The following is a 19,728-nucleotide window of genomic DNA, read 5'->3' as shown; positions in this document are numbered from 1 at the left end:
ATATATATATATATATATACACACACACACACACACACACACATACATTTAAATTAATGTAGTGTTCACCTTGCTCAAATTCCACTCCAAAAATTTGAAAGAAATATCAACTCTTAAAATATGTTATAGACACATTGGAGCCCTACCTGTGTCCCTTTGGGTCCCTGCTTCACTGTTCTCAGAGAAAGTACTTCCCTTGCAGTGGGTGTGTATCTTGCTTATCAGTTTTTAATGACTGCAGCAAATATGTGTGTTCATATTTAAAACGTTAATATGTTAAGATTTTGCAGGATGGTGTTTTGTTAAATGGTGTCACACTGATCATTTTGTGACCTCTTTTCTTTCAGCCCTGTTTTTTTGAAGAGTTTCAATGAATTGACATTAATGTTGTTATTTATGCATGCATTTTTCCATAGAGAAGTATTTAGGTTTCCCACTTTCTTTCAAGGTTCATATCTTTGTACATTTCCTTGGAATACCTAAGGTGCAGGGGAAGAACTTCTGTAAGTTAAAAGCCATTACTAATTCACTCCCAAAGGGGTGGCACTAATTTAATTTTGGAACATAAATTTGCCTTCTCCAGTTATTTATTCACTTAACAGATGCTAATTAATTTTTCCTATGTGCCAGGCATGATGTTATTGCTGGGGGACATGGGGAAGGAAACAAGCACAGTACCTCCTAGCACAAACAAACAGTGAATGGTTAGAACATGTGACCTCCTCACGCCACATGAACAGGAGGCGAGGAAGGAGTGCTGCTCTAGGTTCAGACCTGGGTCCCTCGGAGTAGGCAGGGTTGAGAGGCAGGACCCCTGCGACTGCTTGAGGTGATGCCAAGTGCACCCTGTGTTTCCGTGAGCACCTGGAGTCTGTTGGTGGCACTGGGCATCCCCTGGTTCAGTCTCTAGGATCAAGGGCGATGGAGAGCTTCATTATTAATTTCTCTTTGTACTCTTGAATCTGTTATGTGTTTTCTAGATCAACCTTATAAAACTATTTTTTTTTTTCCTTTTTGATGGTGCTAGGGATCGAACCCAGGTCCTTGTGCATGTGAGGTAAGCACTCTACCAACTGAGCTATATCCCCAGCCCCTTTATAAATTATTAGCTGAAGTGTGATATACATGAGTAAAACATTCATATTATCAGTGTACAGATCATGGATGCTTTTACACTAGTTAAAATTTATCTAGGGAGAATTTTGTGGTTTTATGTATTCAAATACATTCATCCTCCACCTATAATTATTTAAAAAATCATATTTTTTAACTTTCATACTTATACAACAGGTACCCTTTTAAAATACCTTCCATTTTAATTATAGATATACATGTCATTCATGCAGAATTTTTGTTGGAATTTGAAAAGAAGCAATGAAATCAGTAGTAGGTGATAGAGGCCTCTGGGAATGACACTGTCAAAGCTCTGGGTCCCCTCAGAGGTGTCAGCTCCTTTAGGGTACAGAAGACCCTTGCAGGAGCTGGCAGTGCAGTTGAGTGGGTAGGGTGCTGGAATTCAGACAGCTTGATTGAGTAAGGCCAGGCATGAAACAGCCTAGGGGAGTCTCAAAATGCAAAGGCACAAAGATGTAAAGGCACAGAGGTGCAAAGGCGGAGGTGTGGAGTTTGGAGGTAGCTGGAGCCTGGGGGAAGCAGAACAGGCCTCAGAGTCAAGGTGGAGATGGGCAGGGTCTCAGACCCGGAGTCAGTTGGCCTGAACAGACACAAGCCCAGTCAATGCCTATGCCTCCCTGTGCTGGGAAGTGTGCAAGGGTGCCAGAGATTGGCGTCCCATGCTTCTCCATTTCAAGTTAGGTAACAAAGAGACAGACCTTCAGGGGAGGTCTCTGGGCCTGGAGGCAGAGGGCAATGAGAAAGGAGGCTTACCCTTCCCCAAAGAAGGCTTAGACCAAGTTGGGTGTTGGAATCGAATGTGTCTTATGATTCAGAGACACAAGAGTACATGTGCTGCTTGACTGGATTCTGAGAAACCACAGGGATTTTAGGGTCTCCACTGAGATCACGTAGTCTGAAGCCAGCAGGGCAGCTGGACTGCAGCTTTAGCCGATGCCCATTTCAGTTGTAGTCTTTGCCTTCCCCTGTGGCCTCCACACAGCCCCGAGTCTGTGGGGCCAGGCATTCCCACAGAAACAGAAGGGACAGTGGGAAGCTGTGGTGATAACATGTCAGGCATGTTATCACTTGAACTTTGGGGCTATGGAGTGAACTTGGACACAACTAGGAGATAGCTAAACTGTGAATAGGTTTCTTGTGGACCTACTATGGGCTTACAAGTCTGCCAGGAGAGTGTCTACATGGCCCCTACCCTTGCTTGATTAGGGTACTGAAGAGCAATGCTTGGTTGTGTTGAAGAGGACTTGAAGCGGTCATTGGGTGGTGCACAGAGCAATTACAGACTGAGGAGAAGAGAGCTGGGACCTTCAATCCTGTCTGGGTTCATAGTCTGACTATGTGTGTTCTGCACAATCCTGCCTTTCTGAAATTCAGATTTATTTCATAGAGTGAGACAATGAATACCAAATATGAAAACATGATTTTAAGCTGGGAAAATAATTTAAAAAACAATATGCCTGTCCTACTGAAAAAGATGGAGATTTTTATAGCTTTACCCCATCAAATTGGCAAATATGTACAACTGCCATGTTTGTTGTAAGTGGAAAGTTACAATATACTTGGAAAACCAAATGGTAAAAACATCAAGAGCAGGACAGCAACAGAAACCAGAAAAGTGGACCTCTGGAGAGGCTGAGGACAGCAGGCATCCCATCCTGAGCGCAGGCCAAGCGTGGGGAAGATGGATAGATGACAAGTGGTCGCTGCAGTTCCTAGGTTCCCCTGGGGAGCTGGTCCAGGCTTCCTCAGCAGCGTGGAAGTCACACAGCAGGTGTGTGTCTAGCTCCCTCAGGCCAAGAACCTGCTGATGAAACTCCCTACTTGCCTCCCCAGTGTACCCATCGCCCATCTTTAGGACGGGGATGACTTCTCTGGGCTGCTGTGGTGCAGATTCACTCACTGGGGAGCAGAGAAGCGAAGCACAAGGCTTTGCTCTGCCAGGTCTGATGGACTCTGCACCAGGAAGGAGGCCAGGGAACACTAGCCGCTGATCCTTGCTGCTGTCTCCTGCATGAGTCACACTTCAGCTTTCCTGAAGACTCGCCTTTTCTGCCTGCCCATGGTTCACTGCGCTTTGCTTTGTGTGTACCTGGGACTCAGCTGCTATATGACTTTTCCTCTGCATGCTGTTCTACCCTGGGTGCAGCAGTCCCAGGTCAACCAGCCTGACAGCCACAGAACTCCCACCCATCAGTAGTCTGCAGCCTGACATCTCCTTAACTTTGAGTGCAGGACGATTTTCTTCATGCCCAGTGTGACTCACACCAGTCGGCTGAAAACCTGCAGGTGCATCTTAGGTGGAGCTGTTCCTGAGCAAAGCTGTGGGATGTCATCCCAGGGGATGACTCTACTGGTTTTCTAAGTGGACTTCAGGGCTGGAAGGATCCAAGGATTGTCAGGGGCTGCAGCACCGAGTCTTTACACAACTGCTCTCCTGGCCCTTCAACTCCATTCCCCCTATCACTGCACATGGAATGTTGCACTCCCAGGCACTGTTTTAGGGGAGAAACAGCATCCTCAGAAGGAAAAATAAGTGCTTAATTTGTTTTTAAATGAAATAGTTGATATTTAGAGCATCTCCAACTTTTATTTCTGCCATTTCTTGTACATATCATGTTCCTGCAGGATGGTTAGTGGATTAAATCCCTTGTAGGGGTGGCCAGCCACTGCTGCTCCTTTCCCTGCACGGGGTCCACATGATGGAGATATAGGAGGAGAGGATTCTGGAGGAGACTGTGGTTTTCAGAGGATGTGAGGTGTGATTTTTAGCTCCACTGACATTATCACCCTCCACAGCTGCCTCACTCTGACTTCCAGCAGTGAGACCCTGATGAGCCCGCAGGTCCCGAGATTCAGGAGCAGCTTAATCTGCTCCTGGGGCCACGCACAGCTTCACTTCCCTGAGATTTGAATTTAGGATTACACCTCGATTTTACCCAGTGTGTGGGGAAATAGCTCGATGTGCATGTCTTACCCAAGCAGACTGGGACAGTCACGCAGGTGTGATGGAGGGAGAGTGACAACACTCACTCTTCATAGGTGAAACTACCTGCTAGATATGCATGTGGGGAAGGAAACTTCATGGAATCAAACTTAAGCACCAGTTTTCTCCTCGTGGGACTCTTTGGGAACACCACCCACACTACCCTCCTCTACACTTTGACCTTCATTATTTTCTTGATGGCCCTAGCTGGGATCGCCCTCCTCATTCTTCTCATCTACTCAGAGCCCTGCCTCTGGACCCCCATGTACTCCTTCATCAGCCAGCTCTCTCTCATGGATCTCCTGTACATCTCTGTGACTGTGCCCAAGATGCTGGTGGGCCAGGTCACGGGAGACCATACAATCTCCCCTGCAGGCTGTGGGATCCAGATGTTCTACCTGACCCTGGCAGGGGCTGAGTTTTTCCTTCTGTCGGCCATGGCCTATGACGGGTATGTCGCCATTTGCAGACCTCTGCATTACCCACTGCTGATGAACCAGAGGGTCTGCCGGCTGCTGGTGTCCAGCTGCTGGCTCCTGGGAGCACTGGACGGCTTGCTGCTCACGCCCATCACCATGAGCTTCCCCTTCTGCAAGTCCAGGAAGATCCTGAGCTTCTTCTGTGAGGCCCCTGCCCTGCTGAGGCTCTCCTGCTCGGATGTCTCCCTCTACAAGATGCTCATGTACCTGTGCTGTGTCCTCATGCTCCTCGTGCCCACCGTGGTCATCTCCAGCTCCTACACCCTCATCCTGCTCCTCATCCACAGGACCAGCTCAGCTGAGGACCGCAGGAAGGCACTGGCCACCTGCTCTTCCCACATGACAGTGGTACTACTCTTCTTTGGTGCAGCCATCTACACTTACATGCTCCCCGGCTCCTACCACACAGCGCAGCAGGATGTGATGGTGTCGGCTTTCTATACCATCCTCACCCCTGTGCTGAACCCCCTCATCTACAGCCTGCACAACAGAGATGTCACTGCAGCTCTAAGGAGCCTGCTGCAGTCAAAGAGGCCCCTCCCGAGGGTTCTGAGAGGGCGTACCTGGGAGTGAGCCTGCCTCTTCCCCTCCCTCCTCCTCCCCCATCTCTCTTCTCAGCTGTCCTCAGGATCCAGAGCCAACAAGGAGCCCTCCCATAGTCCCACTCCTGTCTGGAGCTTCTCCTCTATGCTGCTATTCATCCTGTTTTCTCAGTGCATTTCACTTCTTGACATCATTTAACTGTGTCTCAGTAGCTGACCTAGTGGCTTTTACTCACCTCTCTCCATCCTGGGTTCATGGGGCATGTCCTGTGACCTAGGGGCCAGCCTTAACCCTAGCAGAGACTCACTGTGCAGACTTCAGACCTTGTAGAGCCCTGGAAGGGATGCTGGTTGCTCCCTCACTCTCGCTACCCTGTAAGCCACCATTGACCTGTGACAGCCACAGGTGCCCAGCAGCCTGATATGGTGCCTCAGTAAGGACAGGGGAGCACAATTTTCACAATGTTAAAAGTGAGCTGTGATTCTCCACATCATGTACGACTGCAAGAACGGGGTCCTAATTAGAGGAAAAGTTATACTCTGTGTATGTATAATATGTCAAAATGCACTCTACTGTCATGTGTACCTAAAAAGAACAAATTAAAAAATAAGTGAGCTTGATAGTGTAAACACAGTGGTTTTAAACTATTGAGACAAAATGTCATTAATATTGAAGTCCAGGGAGATCATAGGTTCTTCTAATTTTACAGGATGTAAATAAAAGTGCTTCCACATATGATTCTATAATTCTTTGGAATTTATACTACTGTAGAAAATGTGTACTGTATTTACATTGAATATAAAAAGTGTCTCGGAGGAGGACGGAATTTGGGAAATTTACACTTCTTGGCAATTTTCCTTCCTTCCTTCCTTCCTTCCTTCCTTCCTTCCTTCCTTCCTTCCTTCCTTCTCTTTCTTTCTTTCTTTCTTTCTTTCTTTCTTTCTTTCTTTCTTTCTTTCTTTCTTTCTTTCTTTCTTTCTTTTATGCCAGGGACTGAACACAGGGGTGCTTAACCACCGAGCCACTTCCCAGCCCTTTTTATTTTAAATTTTGAGGGAGGGTTTCACTAAGTGTGTAGAGCCTTGCTAAGGTGCTGAGACTGGCCACAAACCTATGATCCGACTCTTTGGCCTCAGCCTCCCAAACCAAGCTTTTTTCTTTGAAATTGGGGAAGCCAATAAGATGATTTTGGACTTACAACTAGGCTGTGTGTCCCCTGCCAGGTGTCAGGCTGTCAAGGACATATCTGTGTGTCTACCAGCACAAGATCATGATTACTTTCAAAACTGATACAATCTACATGTCCAGTGCTTCTGGAATGCAAGGAGGTGGGAAGACCTACATCATCTGTGGCCAACAGGCAAGAAGGTGTCAGGAGTCCTGAAGTCATCTGTTATGCCAGGTGGCACACTGGCCTCACTTTATTTACCATCAAGGAAGGGAAGCCGGGTCTCCCAGGCCAGGGGCACATCACCAGGGCTGGCAGCCACACCGTGCTTCTGACTGACCATCACTCCTGCAGGGTATCAGGGGAATTTGCCTGAATTGAGGAAAAAAGGGTCATCTGTGTAGAAAGAGGGGCTTATTTAGAGGTGGTTAGAATGTAGGTTAGAGATTGATGTGATTAAACTAAGTAATAAAAGGAGCAAAGCTGCTCAAGTGAGCGGCAGCACTTTGCATCATCCCAACATCACCGGGACCTTGGTGTCACTGCACTTGTGGTCGCATTGTTGGTGTCATGGGGGAGTTTATGTTTTTTTTTTTTTTTCTTGTTCTCTTGTTTTTTAACAAGTGCTTTGTTTATCTGTTTGCCACTTTGGAGAACAATGTGCAAAGGGGTTCTGCTTAGGAAGTAGAACCTATTTATCTTTGTATTTCCAAGATTATATGATTTGGGTTAATTAATAAGCATACAAGGAGCTAGCTGCTTGATCTAACATGAATTAAAAAATAAAGGAGAGCCATAGTGATTCATTATGGAGTTGTCGGCACCATGAAGATTCATTGTTGTCTTGAGCTCCTCCATAACTACTGCAGCCTTACCCCACTTCTGGGCATGTGCCAATGTGGACAGTGGATGGCACAGAGGAACTCATCTGCTGGGCATCTCCCTGAGTCGTTATTGAGAATCGGGTAACACTGAAGAGAGACTGATGGTGCTCACTGTGTATTTCCATCTGTGCCCCCCTTCACCACAGTGTGTTAGGGGTGTTCATGGGGATCAGTGAACACTGAGGGTGGTGGGCAATTCTCACTCATTCCCCAACCTGTAAGTGGGAAACATCTAAGGCTGTCTGCAGTTCAGCACCAAAATTTCTTATCAATGAGATGAAGTCTACGTGACATAAAGTTAAGCTTTGCAACAGTCATGGTTATTGGCTTAGTCTTATTTACCACACTGCCCCATTGCACAACTTCCCGCTACATCTTGTTCCCAAATACTTGTTTTACTTCAAAAGAACCATCTAATCCATTACACACATTTTGCATATTATGCCTAACTGCAGTCACTGGAAAACACTAAATTTATTCTCTATCTTTGAATTTACATATCTGTGAAATTTCAAATAGATGTAATCATTCAGTATATGATCTGTGTTCTGGCTTAAGTTACCCTAACATCATTGAAATTAAGCTACCTTGTTACATGTATCATTTGTTCATCTTTAAGGATGAATGACATACCATTATATGTATATGCCAGAAATATTTAATCAACACCTCCATTTGTAGACATGTATTTTTCATTCTGCTAATATAATGTGACTGATTTATTGATTATCGTATGTTTTCCCGTATTTGACATCTCTCGTAAACACTTTAAACTCTCTATGAATGTGCTGAGTAATTGTGTCAGTGAGCTTTGCATTGTGGTGACAAAAATACCTGATCAAAACCAAAAGCCAGCCAGGCACAGTAGTGCATGCCAATAATCCTAGAGCTCATGAGGCTGAGGGAGGAGGATTGTGAGGTCAAAGCCAGCCTCAGCAACAGCAAGGCACTCAGTGAGACTCTGTCTCTAAATGAAATACAAAATATGGCTGGGGATGTGGCTCAGTGGTTGAGTGCCCAAGTTCAATCTCTGGTACAAAAAAAAAAACAAACCAAACCAAAACAAACAAACAAAAAACCCAAAAAACAACTCAGATGAGGGAAAGCACATTTTTGGCTCCTAGGTTCAGAGTTTCAGTTTAATCATTGGCCAATTCCATGGCTTTGTGCCCGTGGTGTGGGCACATTGAGAAACGATACTGCAGAGGGAAGCTGCTCAGGATGTGGCTGCTAGGAAGCAAAGACTGGGAAGGGGAAAGGAAATCTGAGGAAGATGACTGTTTCCAGGGCTTAATTCCATGGCTCACCTCCTCCAGCAATAGGCCCAAAACCTAAAGCTACCACCCAATCAATTCATTCAAACTAGGAGAGACTAGTTAAGTTGAAGGTCTCACAATCCAATCATTTTACATTTGCAAATTCCGGCCTCAACTCAGGAACTTTTGGGAGACACTTCACATCCCATCCATAACATTTCAACCCCAGACCTCCAAAACTCATGTCCATTTCACAATACAAAACGAATTTAGTCCATCTCCAAGGGTCCCATAGTCTTTGCCCTGAAGTCCAAGTCCAAAATATCACCTGAAACTGAAGGTAAAACTCTTGGCTTGTAAAAGTCAAAAGCAAATTATATACATCCAATATCCACTGGTAGAATGTAAATCTCCCCATTCAAAAAGTAAATAACAAGGAGATCCAACATGGCGGCCGGCGAGGAAACAGGACTCTCAATATCTCCACATTAACGGGATCAGAAACACTCATTAAAACAGCTACATTCTACCTACTGAGGATCATCTAGCAAAATTCTGTTGAAAGAAGACCTGCTGAGAATTAGTAAGTTTATTAGACGTGACAGTTTGCCTCAGACAAGTGAAACTTGACCGGCGGGCACAGAGTCCAATCCCGCGGCCACCGGCCGCTTCTGCAAGCAGCAGGCGGCCCAGAGCAGTGCGGCAGAAGGGTCCCTGCCCGGCCAGCAGACAGCTTCCGCCATCCCGGCTACCCTGGCGGCCCCGCTCTTGCCCTGCAAACAGCCACCCCGCCCGCCTGGTTGTTAGCCACGCGGCTGCAGCCACCCGGCTTTACAAGCGGCCACCGGCGGCCCTGCTTGGCGAGAAGGGTCCCCGCCCGGCCGGCAGACAGCTCCCGCCATTCCGCTCTTGCTCTGCAAACAGCCACCCCGCCCGCCTGGTTCTTAGCCACGAGGCTGCAGCCGCCCGGCTTTACAAGTGCCGCCGGCAGCCCTACTCGGTGAGAAGGGTCCCTGCCCGGCCGACAGACAGCTTCCGCCATCCCGGCTACCCTGGCGGCCCCGCTCTTGCCCTGCAAACAGCCACCCCGCCCGCCTGGTTCTTAGCCACACGGCTGCAGACACCCGGCTTTACAAGCGGCCCCCGGCGGCCCCGCTCGGCGAGAAGGGTCCCCGCCCGGCTGGCAGACAGCTCCCGCCATTCCCCTCTGGCTCTGCAAACAGCCACCCCGCCAGCCTGGTTCTTAGCCACGAGGCTGCAGCCGCCCGGCTTTACAAGCGCCGCCGGCAGCCCTACTCGGCGAGAAGGGTCCCTGCCCGGCCGACAGACAGCTTCCGTCATCCCGGCTACCCTGGCGGCCCCGCTCTTGCCCTGCAAACAGCCACCCCGCCTGCCTGGTTCTTAGCCACGCGGCTGCAGCCACCCGGCTTTACAAGTGGCTAACGGCGGCCCTATTGGCGAGAAGGGTCCCTGCCCGGCCGGCAGACAGCTCCCGCCATTCCGCTCTTGCTCTGCAAACAGCCACCCCGCCCGCCTGGTTCTTAGCCACGCGGCTGCAGCCACCCGGCTTTACAAGCGCCCCCGGCGGCCCCGCTCGGCGAGAAGGGTCCCCGCCCGGCCGGCAGACAGCTCCCGCCATTCCCCTCTGGCTCTGCAAACAGCCACCCCGCCTGCCTGGTTCTTAGCCACGAGGCTGCAGCCGCCCGGCTTTACAAGCGCCGCCGGCGGCCCTACTCGGCGAGAAGGGTCCCTGCCCGGCCGACAGACAGCTTCTGCCATTCCCCTCTGGCTCTGCAAACAGCCACCCCGCCCGCCTGGTTCTTAGCCACGCGGCTGCAGCCACCCGGCTTTACAAGCGGCCCCCGGCGGCCCCGCTTGGCGAGAAGGGTCCCCGCCCGGCCGGCAGACAGCTCCTGCCATTCCCCTCTGGCTCTGCTAAGATAACAATGCAAAGATACAGCGATACGGATTCTGCAGGCTCCCGCCAGCTGTGCAAATGCTGTACTCAGAGCTGAATTCTGGGCTTGAGACGGGGAAGGAAGCCATCCAATTCGGTTCTCCACATCGGTCAGACCACAGAGGAAGCCAGCGGCCACCATCTTGGAGAGCTGACGTCATCATCTCTGTTTTTTTTTTTTTTTTTGACTGATCACAGCTCTTTCAGCTATAGATCAGCGGGGAAAACTTAAGGGCCCCTCCCAGCTCTCCTGTGAGCGCAATAGCCAGACCGAGGGCGGCACGGGAGCTGGCGGCAGCCGCGGCTGTGGCGAGGGAGCCGGCGGCAGCCGGGGCAGCGGCACGGGAGCCGGCCGGAACCGGCGGGAGCCGCAGCAGCGGCGCGGGAGCCGGTGGGAGCCGCGGCGGCGCCGGCACAGGAGCTAGCAGGAACCGCGTGGCGCGGGACTCCCAGCTACCGCTCCCACCAGTGCTGACAACTGAGGTCTCTTGCACCGACTCGCCTTGGCGTGGGACTCACGGCTACCGCTCCCACCAGTGCTGACAACTGAGGTCTCTTGCATCAGATACGGGGGCGTGGCTACCAGAAGGTAAGCAAATTTGCTGGGGGTTCTCAGCCCCAAGCTCTACAAACTTAGGGCCTGAGGGAGGCAAACAAGGAGAGTGTGCCCAGGCACTAATGAAACAGCTGCTCCACGCGTGTGCAAGGTAGGCGGAACTGTGACCACCGACAAAACAGGCCCAGTGGACTGCCAGACACATCGCTCAGGTTGGGGGAGGGGCAGAGCCGCCGGGCGCCTGCAAGTTACGCAGACCTGCGAATCACCAGCAGATCAGGCCCAGCAACCGCGGAGCGGCAGAGCCACCCCCGGGCCTGCAAGGTACTCGCACTTGCCACACACCAGCAGGTCAGGCCCAACAAACTGCGGAGGGGCACAGCTGCCCCACGATCCTGCTAGGTAGGCAGTACCCTGACCACCAACAGAACAGGCTCAGAGGACGGCCAGACACATCGCCTGCCCCGGTAGGGGGAGGGGCAGAGCCGCCAGGCGCCTGCAAGGTAGGCAAACCTGCGTCTCACCAGCATATCAGGCCCAGCAACCCGCGGAGCAGCAGAGCCACCCCCGGGCCTGCAAGGCAGGTGCACTTGCCACTCACCGGCAGGTTAGGCCCAGCAACTCTCGGAGGGACACAGCTGCTCCACGCACGTGCAAGGTAGGCGGAACCGTGACCACTGACAAAACAGGCCCAGTGGCCCGCCAGATACATCGCCCCGGTTGGGGGAGGGGCAGAGCCGCTACCAGCGCCTTTTAGGTAGACAGACCTGCAACCGACAGACAGAACAGGCCTAGTGGCCAGCGGAGGGACAAAGCCGCTGCTCACGCCTGCAAGATAGGCGGACCTGTGACCACCGAAAGAACAGGCCCATCGAAAGTACAGGCACAGCGGCCTCCCGGCGTGGTAGACACATTGCCTCAATTGGAGGAGGGGCAGAACCACCACCAAAGCCTGCGAGGGAGACTTTGCAGCTATACAAGAGCAATATAAATATATAGGGGGAAAAATCAATAACACAACAGTTTCACCAAGCAGAAAGAAACGCGATCAATATGAAAAGACAAGGAAAGAAAGGACCACAAGCAATGCAGGTCAACTCAACTTTAGAAGAGGTAATATCTGCAGCAGATGGAATGTCAGATAAAGAATTCAGGATATACATGCTTCAGATGATCTGGAGTCTCAAGGAAGACATTAGACAGCAAAATCAGACAAAGAAAGACCACTTCGACCACTTTGACAATAAATTACATAAACAAATCCAAGAAGCAAAAGATCAATTATACAGGGAGATAGAGGTTATAAAAAACAAACAAACAGAAATCCTGGAAATGCAGGAAACAATAAACCAAGTTAAAAACTCAATTGAGAATACTACCAGCAGAGTAGAACACTTAGAAGATAGAACATCAGACAATGAAGACAAAGTATTTCAACTGGAGAAGAACATAGACAGCTCAGCAAAGCTGTTAAGAAACCATGAGCAGAACATTCAAGAAATATGGGATAACATAAAGAGACCAAACTTAAGAGTCATTGGGATACAGGAAGGTACTGAGGTCCAAACCAAAGGAATGAGCAATCTATTCAACGAAATAATACGAGAAAACTTCCCAGACTTGAAGAATGAGACAGAATCCCAAATCCTAGAAGCCTACAGGACGCCGAATGTGCAAAATCATAAGAGATCCACACCTAGACACATTATAATGAAGATGCCCAACATACAGAATAAGGAGAGAATTTTAAAAGCTACAAGAGAAAGGAAGCAGATTACATTTAGGGGTAAACCAATCAGGATAACAGCTGATCTTTCAACACAGACTCTCAAAGCTAGAAGATCCTGGAATAACATATTTCAAACACTGAAAGAAAATGGGTTCCAACCAAGAATCGTGTATCCCGTGAAATTAAGCTTCAGGATGGAAGATGAAATTAAAACCTTCCATGATAAACAAAAGTTAAAAGAATTTGCAGCTAGAAAACCATCTCTTCAAAACATCCTCGGCAAAATATTACAGGAAGAGGAAATGGAAAATATCAATGAAAACCAACAGCGGGAGGTAGTACAGTAAAGGGGGGGGAATAATCAAAAAGGAAAACAAACCATGTTTAGTAACATAAATAAACAAATATGGCTGGAAGAACAACCCATATCTCAATAATAACCCTAAATGTTAATGGCTTAAACTCACCAATTAAGAGACACAGGCTAGTAGAATGGATCACAAAACAAGACCCAACAATATGCTGCCTTCAGGAGACGCATTTGATAGGAAAAGACATACATAGACTGAAGGTGAAAGGTTGGGAAAAATCATATCACTCATATGGACTTCGGAAACAAGCAGGAGTGTCCATACTCATATCAAATAAAATAGATTTCAAGCCAAAGTTAATCAAAAGGGATGAAGAGGGACACTACATACTTCTCAAGGGAACCATACACCAACAAGACATAACAATTATAAATACATATGCCCCAAACAATGGTGCAGCTATGTTCATCAAACAAACTCTTCTCAAGTTCAAGAGTCTAATAGACCACCATACAATAATCATGGGAGACTTCAACACACCTCTCTCACCACTGGACAGATCTTCCAAACAAAAGTTGAATAAGGAAACTATAGAGCTCAATAACACAATTAATAACCTAGACTTAATTGAAATATATAGAATATACCACCCAACATCAAGCAGTTACACTTTTTTCTCAGCAGCACATGGATCCTTCTCAAAAATAGATCATATATTATGTCACAGGGCAACTCTTAGACAATACAAAGGAGTAGAGATAATACCATGTATCTTATCTGACCATAATGGAATGAAATTGAAAATTAACGATAAAAGAAGTAAGGAAAAATCATGCATCACTTGGAGAATGAACAATAGGTTACTGAATGATCAATGGGTTATAGAAGACATCAAGGAGGAAATTAAAAAATTCTTAGAGATAAATGAAAACACAGACACAACATATCGGAATCTATGGGACACATTGAAAGCAGTTCTACGAGGAAAATTTATTGCTTGGAGTTCATTCCTTAGAAAAAGAAAAAACCAACAAATAAATGATCTAATACTTCAACTCAAAATCCTAGAAAAAGAAGAGCAAAACAACAGCAAAAGAAGTAGAAGACAAGAAATAATTAAAATCAGAGCTGAAATTAATGAAATTGAAACGAAAGAAACAATTGAAAAAATTGACAAAACTAAAAGTTGGTTCTTTGAAAAAATAAATAAAATTGACAGACCCTTAGCCACGCTAATGAAGAGAAGAAGAGAGAGAACTCAAATTACCAGCATATGGAATGAAAAAGGCAATATCACAACAGACACTTCAGAAATACAGAAGATTATCAGAAACTATTTTGAATCCTTATACTCCAATAAAATAGAAGATAGTGAAGGCATCGATAAATTTCTTAAGTCATATGATTTGCCCAGATTGAGTCAGGAGGATATTGACAACCTAAACAGACCAATATCAATTGAGGAAATAGAAGATACCATAAAAGATTACCAACTAAGAAAAGCCCAGGACCGGATGGGTATACAGCAGAGTTTTACAAAACCTTTAAAGAGGAACTAATACCAATACTTTTCAAGCTATTTCAGGAAATAGAAAAAGAGGGAGAACTTCCAAATTCATTCTATGAGGCCAACATCACCCTGATTCCTAAACCAGACAAAGACACTTCAAAGAAAGAAAACTACAGACCAATATCTCTAATGAACCTAGATGCAAAAATCCTCAATAAACTTCTGGCGAACCGGATACAAAAACATATCAAAAAAATTGTGCACCATGATCAGGTAGGATTTATCCCTGGGATGCAAGGCTGGTTCAATATACGGAAATCAATAAATGTTATTCACCACATCAATAGGCTTAAAAATAAGAACCATATGATCATCTCGATAGATGCGGAAAAAGCATTCGACAAAGTACAGCATCCCTTTATGTTCAAAACTCTAGAAAAAATAGGGATAACAGGAACATACCTCAATATTGTAAAAGCAATCTATGCCAAGCCTCAGGCTAGCATCATTCTGAATGGAGAAAAACTGAAGGCATTCCCTCTAAAATCTGGAACAAGACAGGGATGCCCTCTCTCACCACTTCTGTTCAACATAGTTCTCGAATCACTGGCCAGAGCAATTAGACAGATGAAAGAAATTAAAGGCATAAAAATAGGAAAAGAAGAACTCAAATTATCACTATTTGCAGATGACATGATTCTATACCTAGCAGACCCAAAAGGGTCTACAAAGAAACTATTAGAGCTAATAAATGAATTCAGCAAAGTGGCAGGATATAAAATCAACACGCATAAATCAAAGGCATTCCTGTATATCAGTGACAAATCCTCTGAAATGGAAATGAGGACAACCACCCCATTCACAATATCCTCAAAAAAAATAAAATACTTGGGAATCAACCTAACAAAAGAGGTGAAAGACTTATACAATGAAAACTACAGAACCCTAAAGAGAGAAATAGAAGAAGATCTTAGAAGATGGAAAAATATACCCTGTTCATGGATAGGTAGAAGTAACATCATCAAAATGGCGATATTACCAAAAGTTCTCTATAGGTTTAATGCAATGCCAATCAAAATCCCAACGGCATTTCTTGTAGAAATAGAGAAAGCAATCATGAAATTCATATGGAAAAATAAAAGACCCAGAATAGCAAAAACAATGCTAAGCAGGAAGTGTGAATCAGGCGGTATAGCTATACCAGACTTCAAACTATACTACAGAGCAATAGTAACAAAAACAGCATGGTACTGGTACCAAAACAGGCGGGTGGACCAATGGTACAGAATAGAGGACACAGAAACCAATCCACAAAACTACAACTATCTTATATTCGATAAAGGGGCTAAAAGCATGCAATGGAAGAAGGATAGCATCTTCAACAAATGGTGTTGGGAAAACTGGAAATCCATTTGCAACAAAATGAAACTGAATCCCTTTCTCTCGCCATGCACAAAAGTTAACTCAAAGTGGATCAAGGAACTTGATATCAAATCAGAGACATGGCGTCTGATAGAAGAAAAAGTTGGCTATGATCTACATACTGTGGGTTCGGGCTCCAAATTCCTCAATAGGACACCCATAGCACAACAGTTAATAACTAGAATCAACAAATGGGACTTACTCAAACTAAAAAGTTTTTTCTCAGCAAAAGAAACAATAAGAGAGGTAAATAGGGAGCCTACGTCCTGGGAACAAATCTTTACTCCTCACACTTCAGACAGAGCCCTAATATCCAGAATATACAAAGAACTAAAAAAATTAGACAATGAGATAATGAATAACCCAATCAACAAATGGGCCAAGGACCTGAACAGAAATTTCTCAGAGGAGGACATACAATCAATCAACAAGTATATGAAAAAATGCTCACCATCTCTAGCAGTCAGAGAAATGCAAATCAAAACCACCCTAAGATACCATCTCACTCCAGTAAGATTGGCAGCCATTAGGAAGTCAAACAGCAACAACTGCTGGCGAGGATGTGGGGAAAAGGGTACTCTTGTACATTGCTGGTGGGAATGCAAATTGGTGCGGCCAATTTGGAAAGCAGTATGGAGATTTCTTGGAAAGCTCGGAATGGAACCACCATTTGATCCAGCTATTCCCCTACTCGGTCTATTCCCTAAAGACCTAAAAAGAGCACACTATAGGGACACTGCTACATCCATGTTCATAGCAGCACAATTCACAATAGCAAGACTGTGGAACCAACCTAGATGCCCTTCAATAGACGAATGGATAAAAAAAATGTGGCATTTATACACAATGGAGTATTACTCTGCATTAAGAAATGACAAAATCATAGAATTTGGAGGGAAATGGATGGTATTAGAGCAGATTATGCTAAGTGAAGCTAGCCAATCCCTTAAAAACAAATGCCAAATGTCTCCTTTGATATAAGGAGAGTAGCTAAGAACAGAGTAGGGACAAAGAGCATGAGAAGAAGATTAACATTAAGCAGGGATGAGAGGTGGGAGGGAAAGGGAGAGAGAAGGGAAACTGCATGTAAATGGAGGGAGACCCTCAGGGGTATACAAAATTACATACAAGAGGAAGTGAGGGGAAAGGAGGAAAAATATAAGTGGGAGAAATGAATTACAGTAGAGGGGGTAGAGAGAGAAGAGGGGAGGGGAGGGGGGAGGGGGGATAGTAGAGGATAGGAAAGGCAGCAGAATACAACAGACACCAGAATGGCAATATGTAAATCAATGGTTGTGCAACTGATGTGATTCTGCAATCTGTATGTGGGGTAAAAATGGGAGCGCATATCCCACTTGAATCAAAGTGTGAAATATGATATATCAAGAACTATGTAATGTTTTGAATAATCTACAATAAAAATTAATTAAAAAAAAAGTAAATAACAAGGCTATGGAAAGAATGGATGGGCCAGAGGAAAGGCAAACCCAGCTGAGCAACCATAACTCCACATGTAATTTCATGTAGAACATCTAGGACCTTTGACTGCAAGATGCTATTTCCAGAGGGATTGACAATGCCTTCCTTTTCCCCCTTGCTGGAGGCAGAGCACAGGGCTCTCTTTTCCTTTGGCTTTCTCTGCAGCCAGCAGGATTCCTTGGTGGAGTTTATGCTACTTGCATCCATTAAATTCTGGGGATTCCATTCCAACTTTGGCTTCACCTTCACAGCTTCACATATCACCCTGTCAGGGGCAGCCTGCAGGGACAGTTTGCCTGACCTCCCAGGTCTTTCTAACAATGACAGTGGAAACTTCCATGACCCCTAACATGAGCACCTTACATTCCTAAAGAGCCACAGACATGATGCCAAAATCTGCTGCCAACTCACACCGAAGCTGGGTCCCTGAAATTACTGCCCTGGTGGTTTCTGAATGTCTTTCTGGCTGAGTGTGGTAAAGCAACTTCCTGGGCCCTGTTTGCAAGCAGGGTGCCCCATAAGCCTTCTCAAGGTAATTTTCCCTTCTACATTCTTAAACATGCCATGGCTGTGGTCTTGCAAATTCCTTCAATGCCCTCAGCTCATTTTCAAATGTCTCTATGTGAAATGCTTAACGTCTCTTTAGGTGCTGCTATCTCTTACAACCACACCTTCCTAGACCCTGGTTTTTAAAAAAATCCCTTTAAAACTCTGATCCAATCTGTTTTTTGACTTTAATAATATAAATATCTGCTTTCTTAGAATGCTATGTATCTCTGGCATTGATACAAATATTCTAAAAACTTTACAAAACTTGGAAAAGTCTGAATGTCCTGGCATAATATTCTCTGTCAAGAATAGTATCTTTAAAACATGCTATAGAAGAAGTTACTACAGGTAAATATATGTATGTGAAATGTAAAGCAATTATCTTATGCAATTTTAATTATGGTGGAATATTAGAAAATGAAAACTGAAAATAAAAGTAAAAGCACTTAACAGTAGAAAACTTCTGTAAAGATAGGGCTCCACATAATGCCTAACTTTTAAAGCCTTTATATCAGGTTGTTAGTACATTTTGTTTTTAACACTATCATGGAGTAGCCTAGTTTGTATTAACAGACATCTGAAATAAGAAAATAGTCAAGCAGCCCATGTGGTGTTCTAAAAATAAAAACAATACACTTATTTATATTTTCAGCATCACTCATTACCTGCCAAAATGAATGTGGAGGTTACAGAATCTAACATACTACGATAAAAAAACAAAAACAAAAAGTGACCAATGAAGGCAGAAAATTGGACTTAAAAGACCTGATCTCAACTGACTTTAAAGTATTCATATAAGAAATAAATTCTTGATTTTGAAGGTACAAGGATAATTGTGAAATTTTATTTTTGGTTATATTTGAACTATATGAATGGTGGGTCTGAATACAGAGAATTTTCATGGTCATGGTCTAATGTGGAGGTAAAATATACAGTAGTTGATGAGTTTGAGAGACTGCAACATGCTCTGGTTGCACAACAGTTAGGCATGCTGTGGTTTATATTTGTGAAGTTGGATGCCTGTGAAGAATGGTTAAATACATGTTTCTAATATTTTAGTGTTTTATATTTAGGTTATTTATTCTTTGTATCTAAAATTGAACAGCTACTGTGCTATATTGATTTTATTGGTAGTATTGAGCAGGCCTTGTTTCAGGATGAAACTAGTTGCAAAACTCACTATATTGGACATAAAAATGTATTTTGTCATATACAAATAAAATGAATAAAAAAGAAGAAGTTACTACACTTTTTGTTGGCTGCTAAATTCTTATCAAATTTCTAACTATGGGGTGTCCTAAGTATTTTGTCTTCTGCAGTTTCAGTTCTACAACACACTGAAAAAACATAATCACCAAAAGGCTCTAACAAGTACTCTTAAATATAGTTTCCATAAAAGGGTAGACCTAATATTTCAGAAGAGCTCATTTCCCAATAAATATCTTTCCAATTTATATTAATATAAAAATCTATACACATTTTCTTTGTGTATTAATATTTGTTCATGATTAATACACAAAGAAAATGTTTTTTGCTAAATTCTGCAGAAATACTATACCACCCTCACATCTGCAGGGTTTTGCATTATTTGACACAAGATTTGACATATCATAAAGTCCTTATATCAATGTTTCCTGTTTTCATATCCTTTGCCACCTGTTTTCTTGACATAAAACCTCTTAAAACACACATTTAAAATACAAAGCTTTCATCAAGAAGGACACCCCCTCAGTAGAACTGGTGTTTGCTTTAGGTTTGAATCCATTCC

The 19,728-nt window shown here is 44.9% G+C and overlaps 1 protein-coding gene across 1 annotated transcript; it reads left to right on the top strand.

Annotated features, from left to right (window-relative positions):
- The first annotated feature begins 4,215 nt into the window (after positions 1 to 4,215).
- Positions 4,216 to 5,169, top strand: LOC143400269 (olfactory receptor 2T3-like). The gene has a single exon (XM_076857561.1). It carries the CDS (start codon positions 4,216 to 4,218, stop codon positions 5,167 to 5,169), a length of 954 nt encoding a protein of 317 aa, XP_076713676.1.
- Positions 5,170 to 19,728: the final 14,559 nt, after the last annotated feature.

This window comes from Callospermophilus lateralis, assembly GCF_048772815.1.
Source record: "Callospermophilus lateralis isolate mCalLat2 chromosome 5 unlocalized genomic scaffold, mCalLat2.hap1 SUPER_5_unloc_2, whole genome shotgun sequence".
NCBI classification, from domain to species: Eukaryota; Metazoa; Chordata; class Mammalia; order Rodentia; family Sciuridae; genus Callospermophilus; species Callospermophilus lateralis.
Note: the sequence above shows the minus strand (reverse complement) of the source record. Positions and strands in the feature narration are given on the sequence as shown.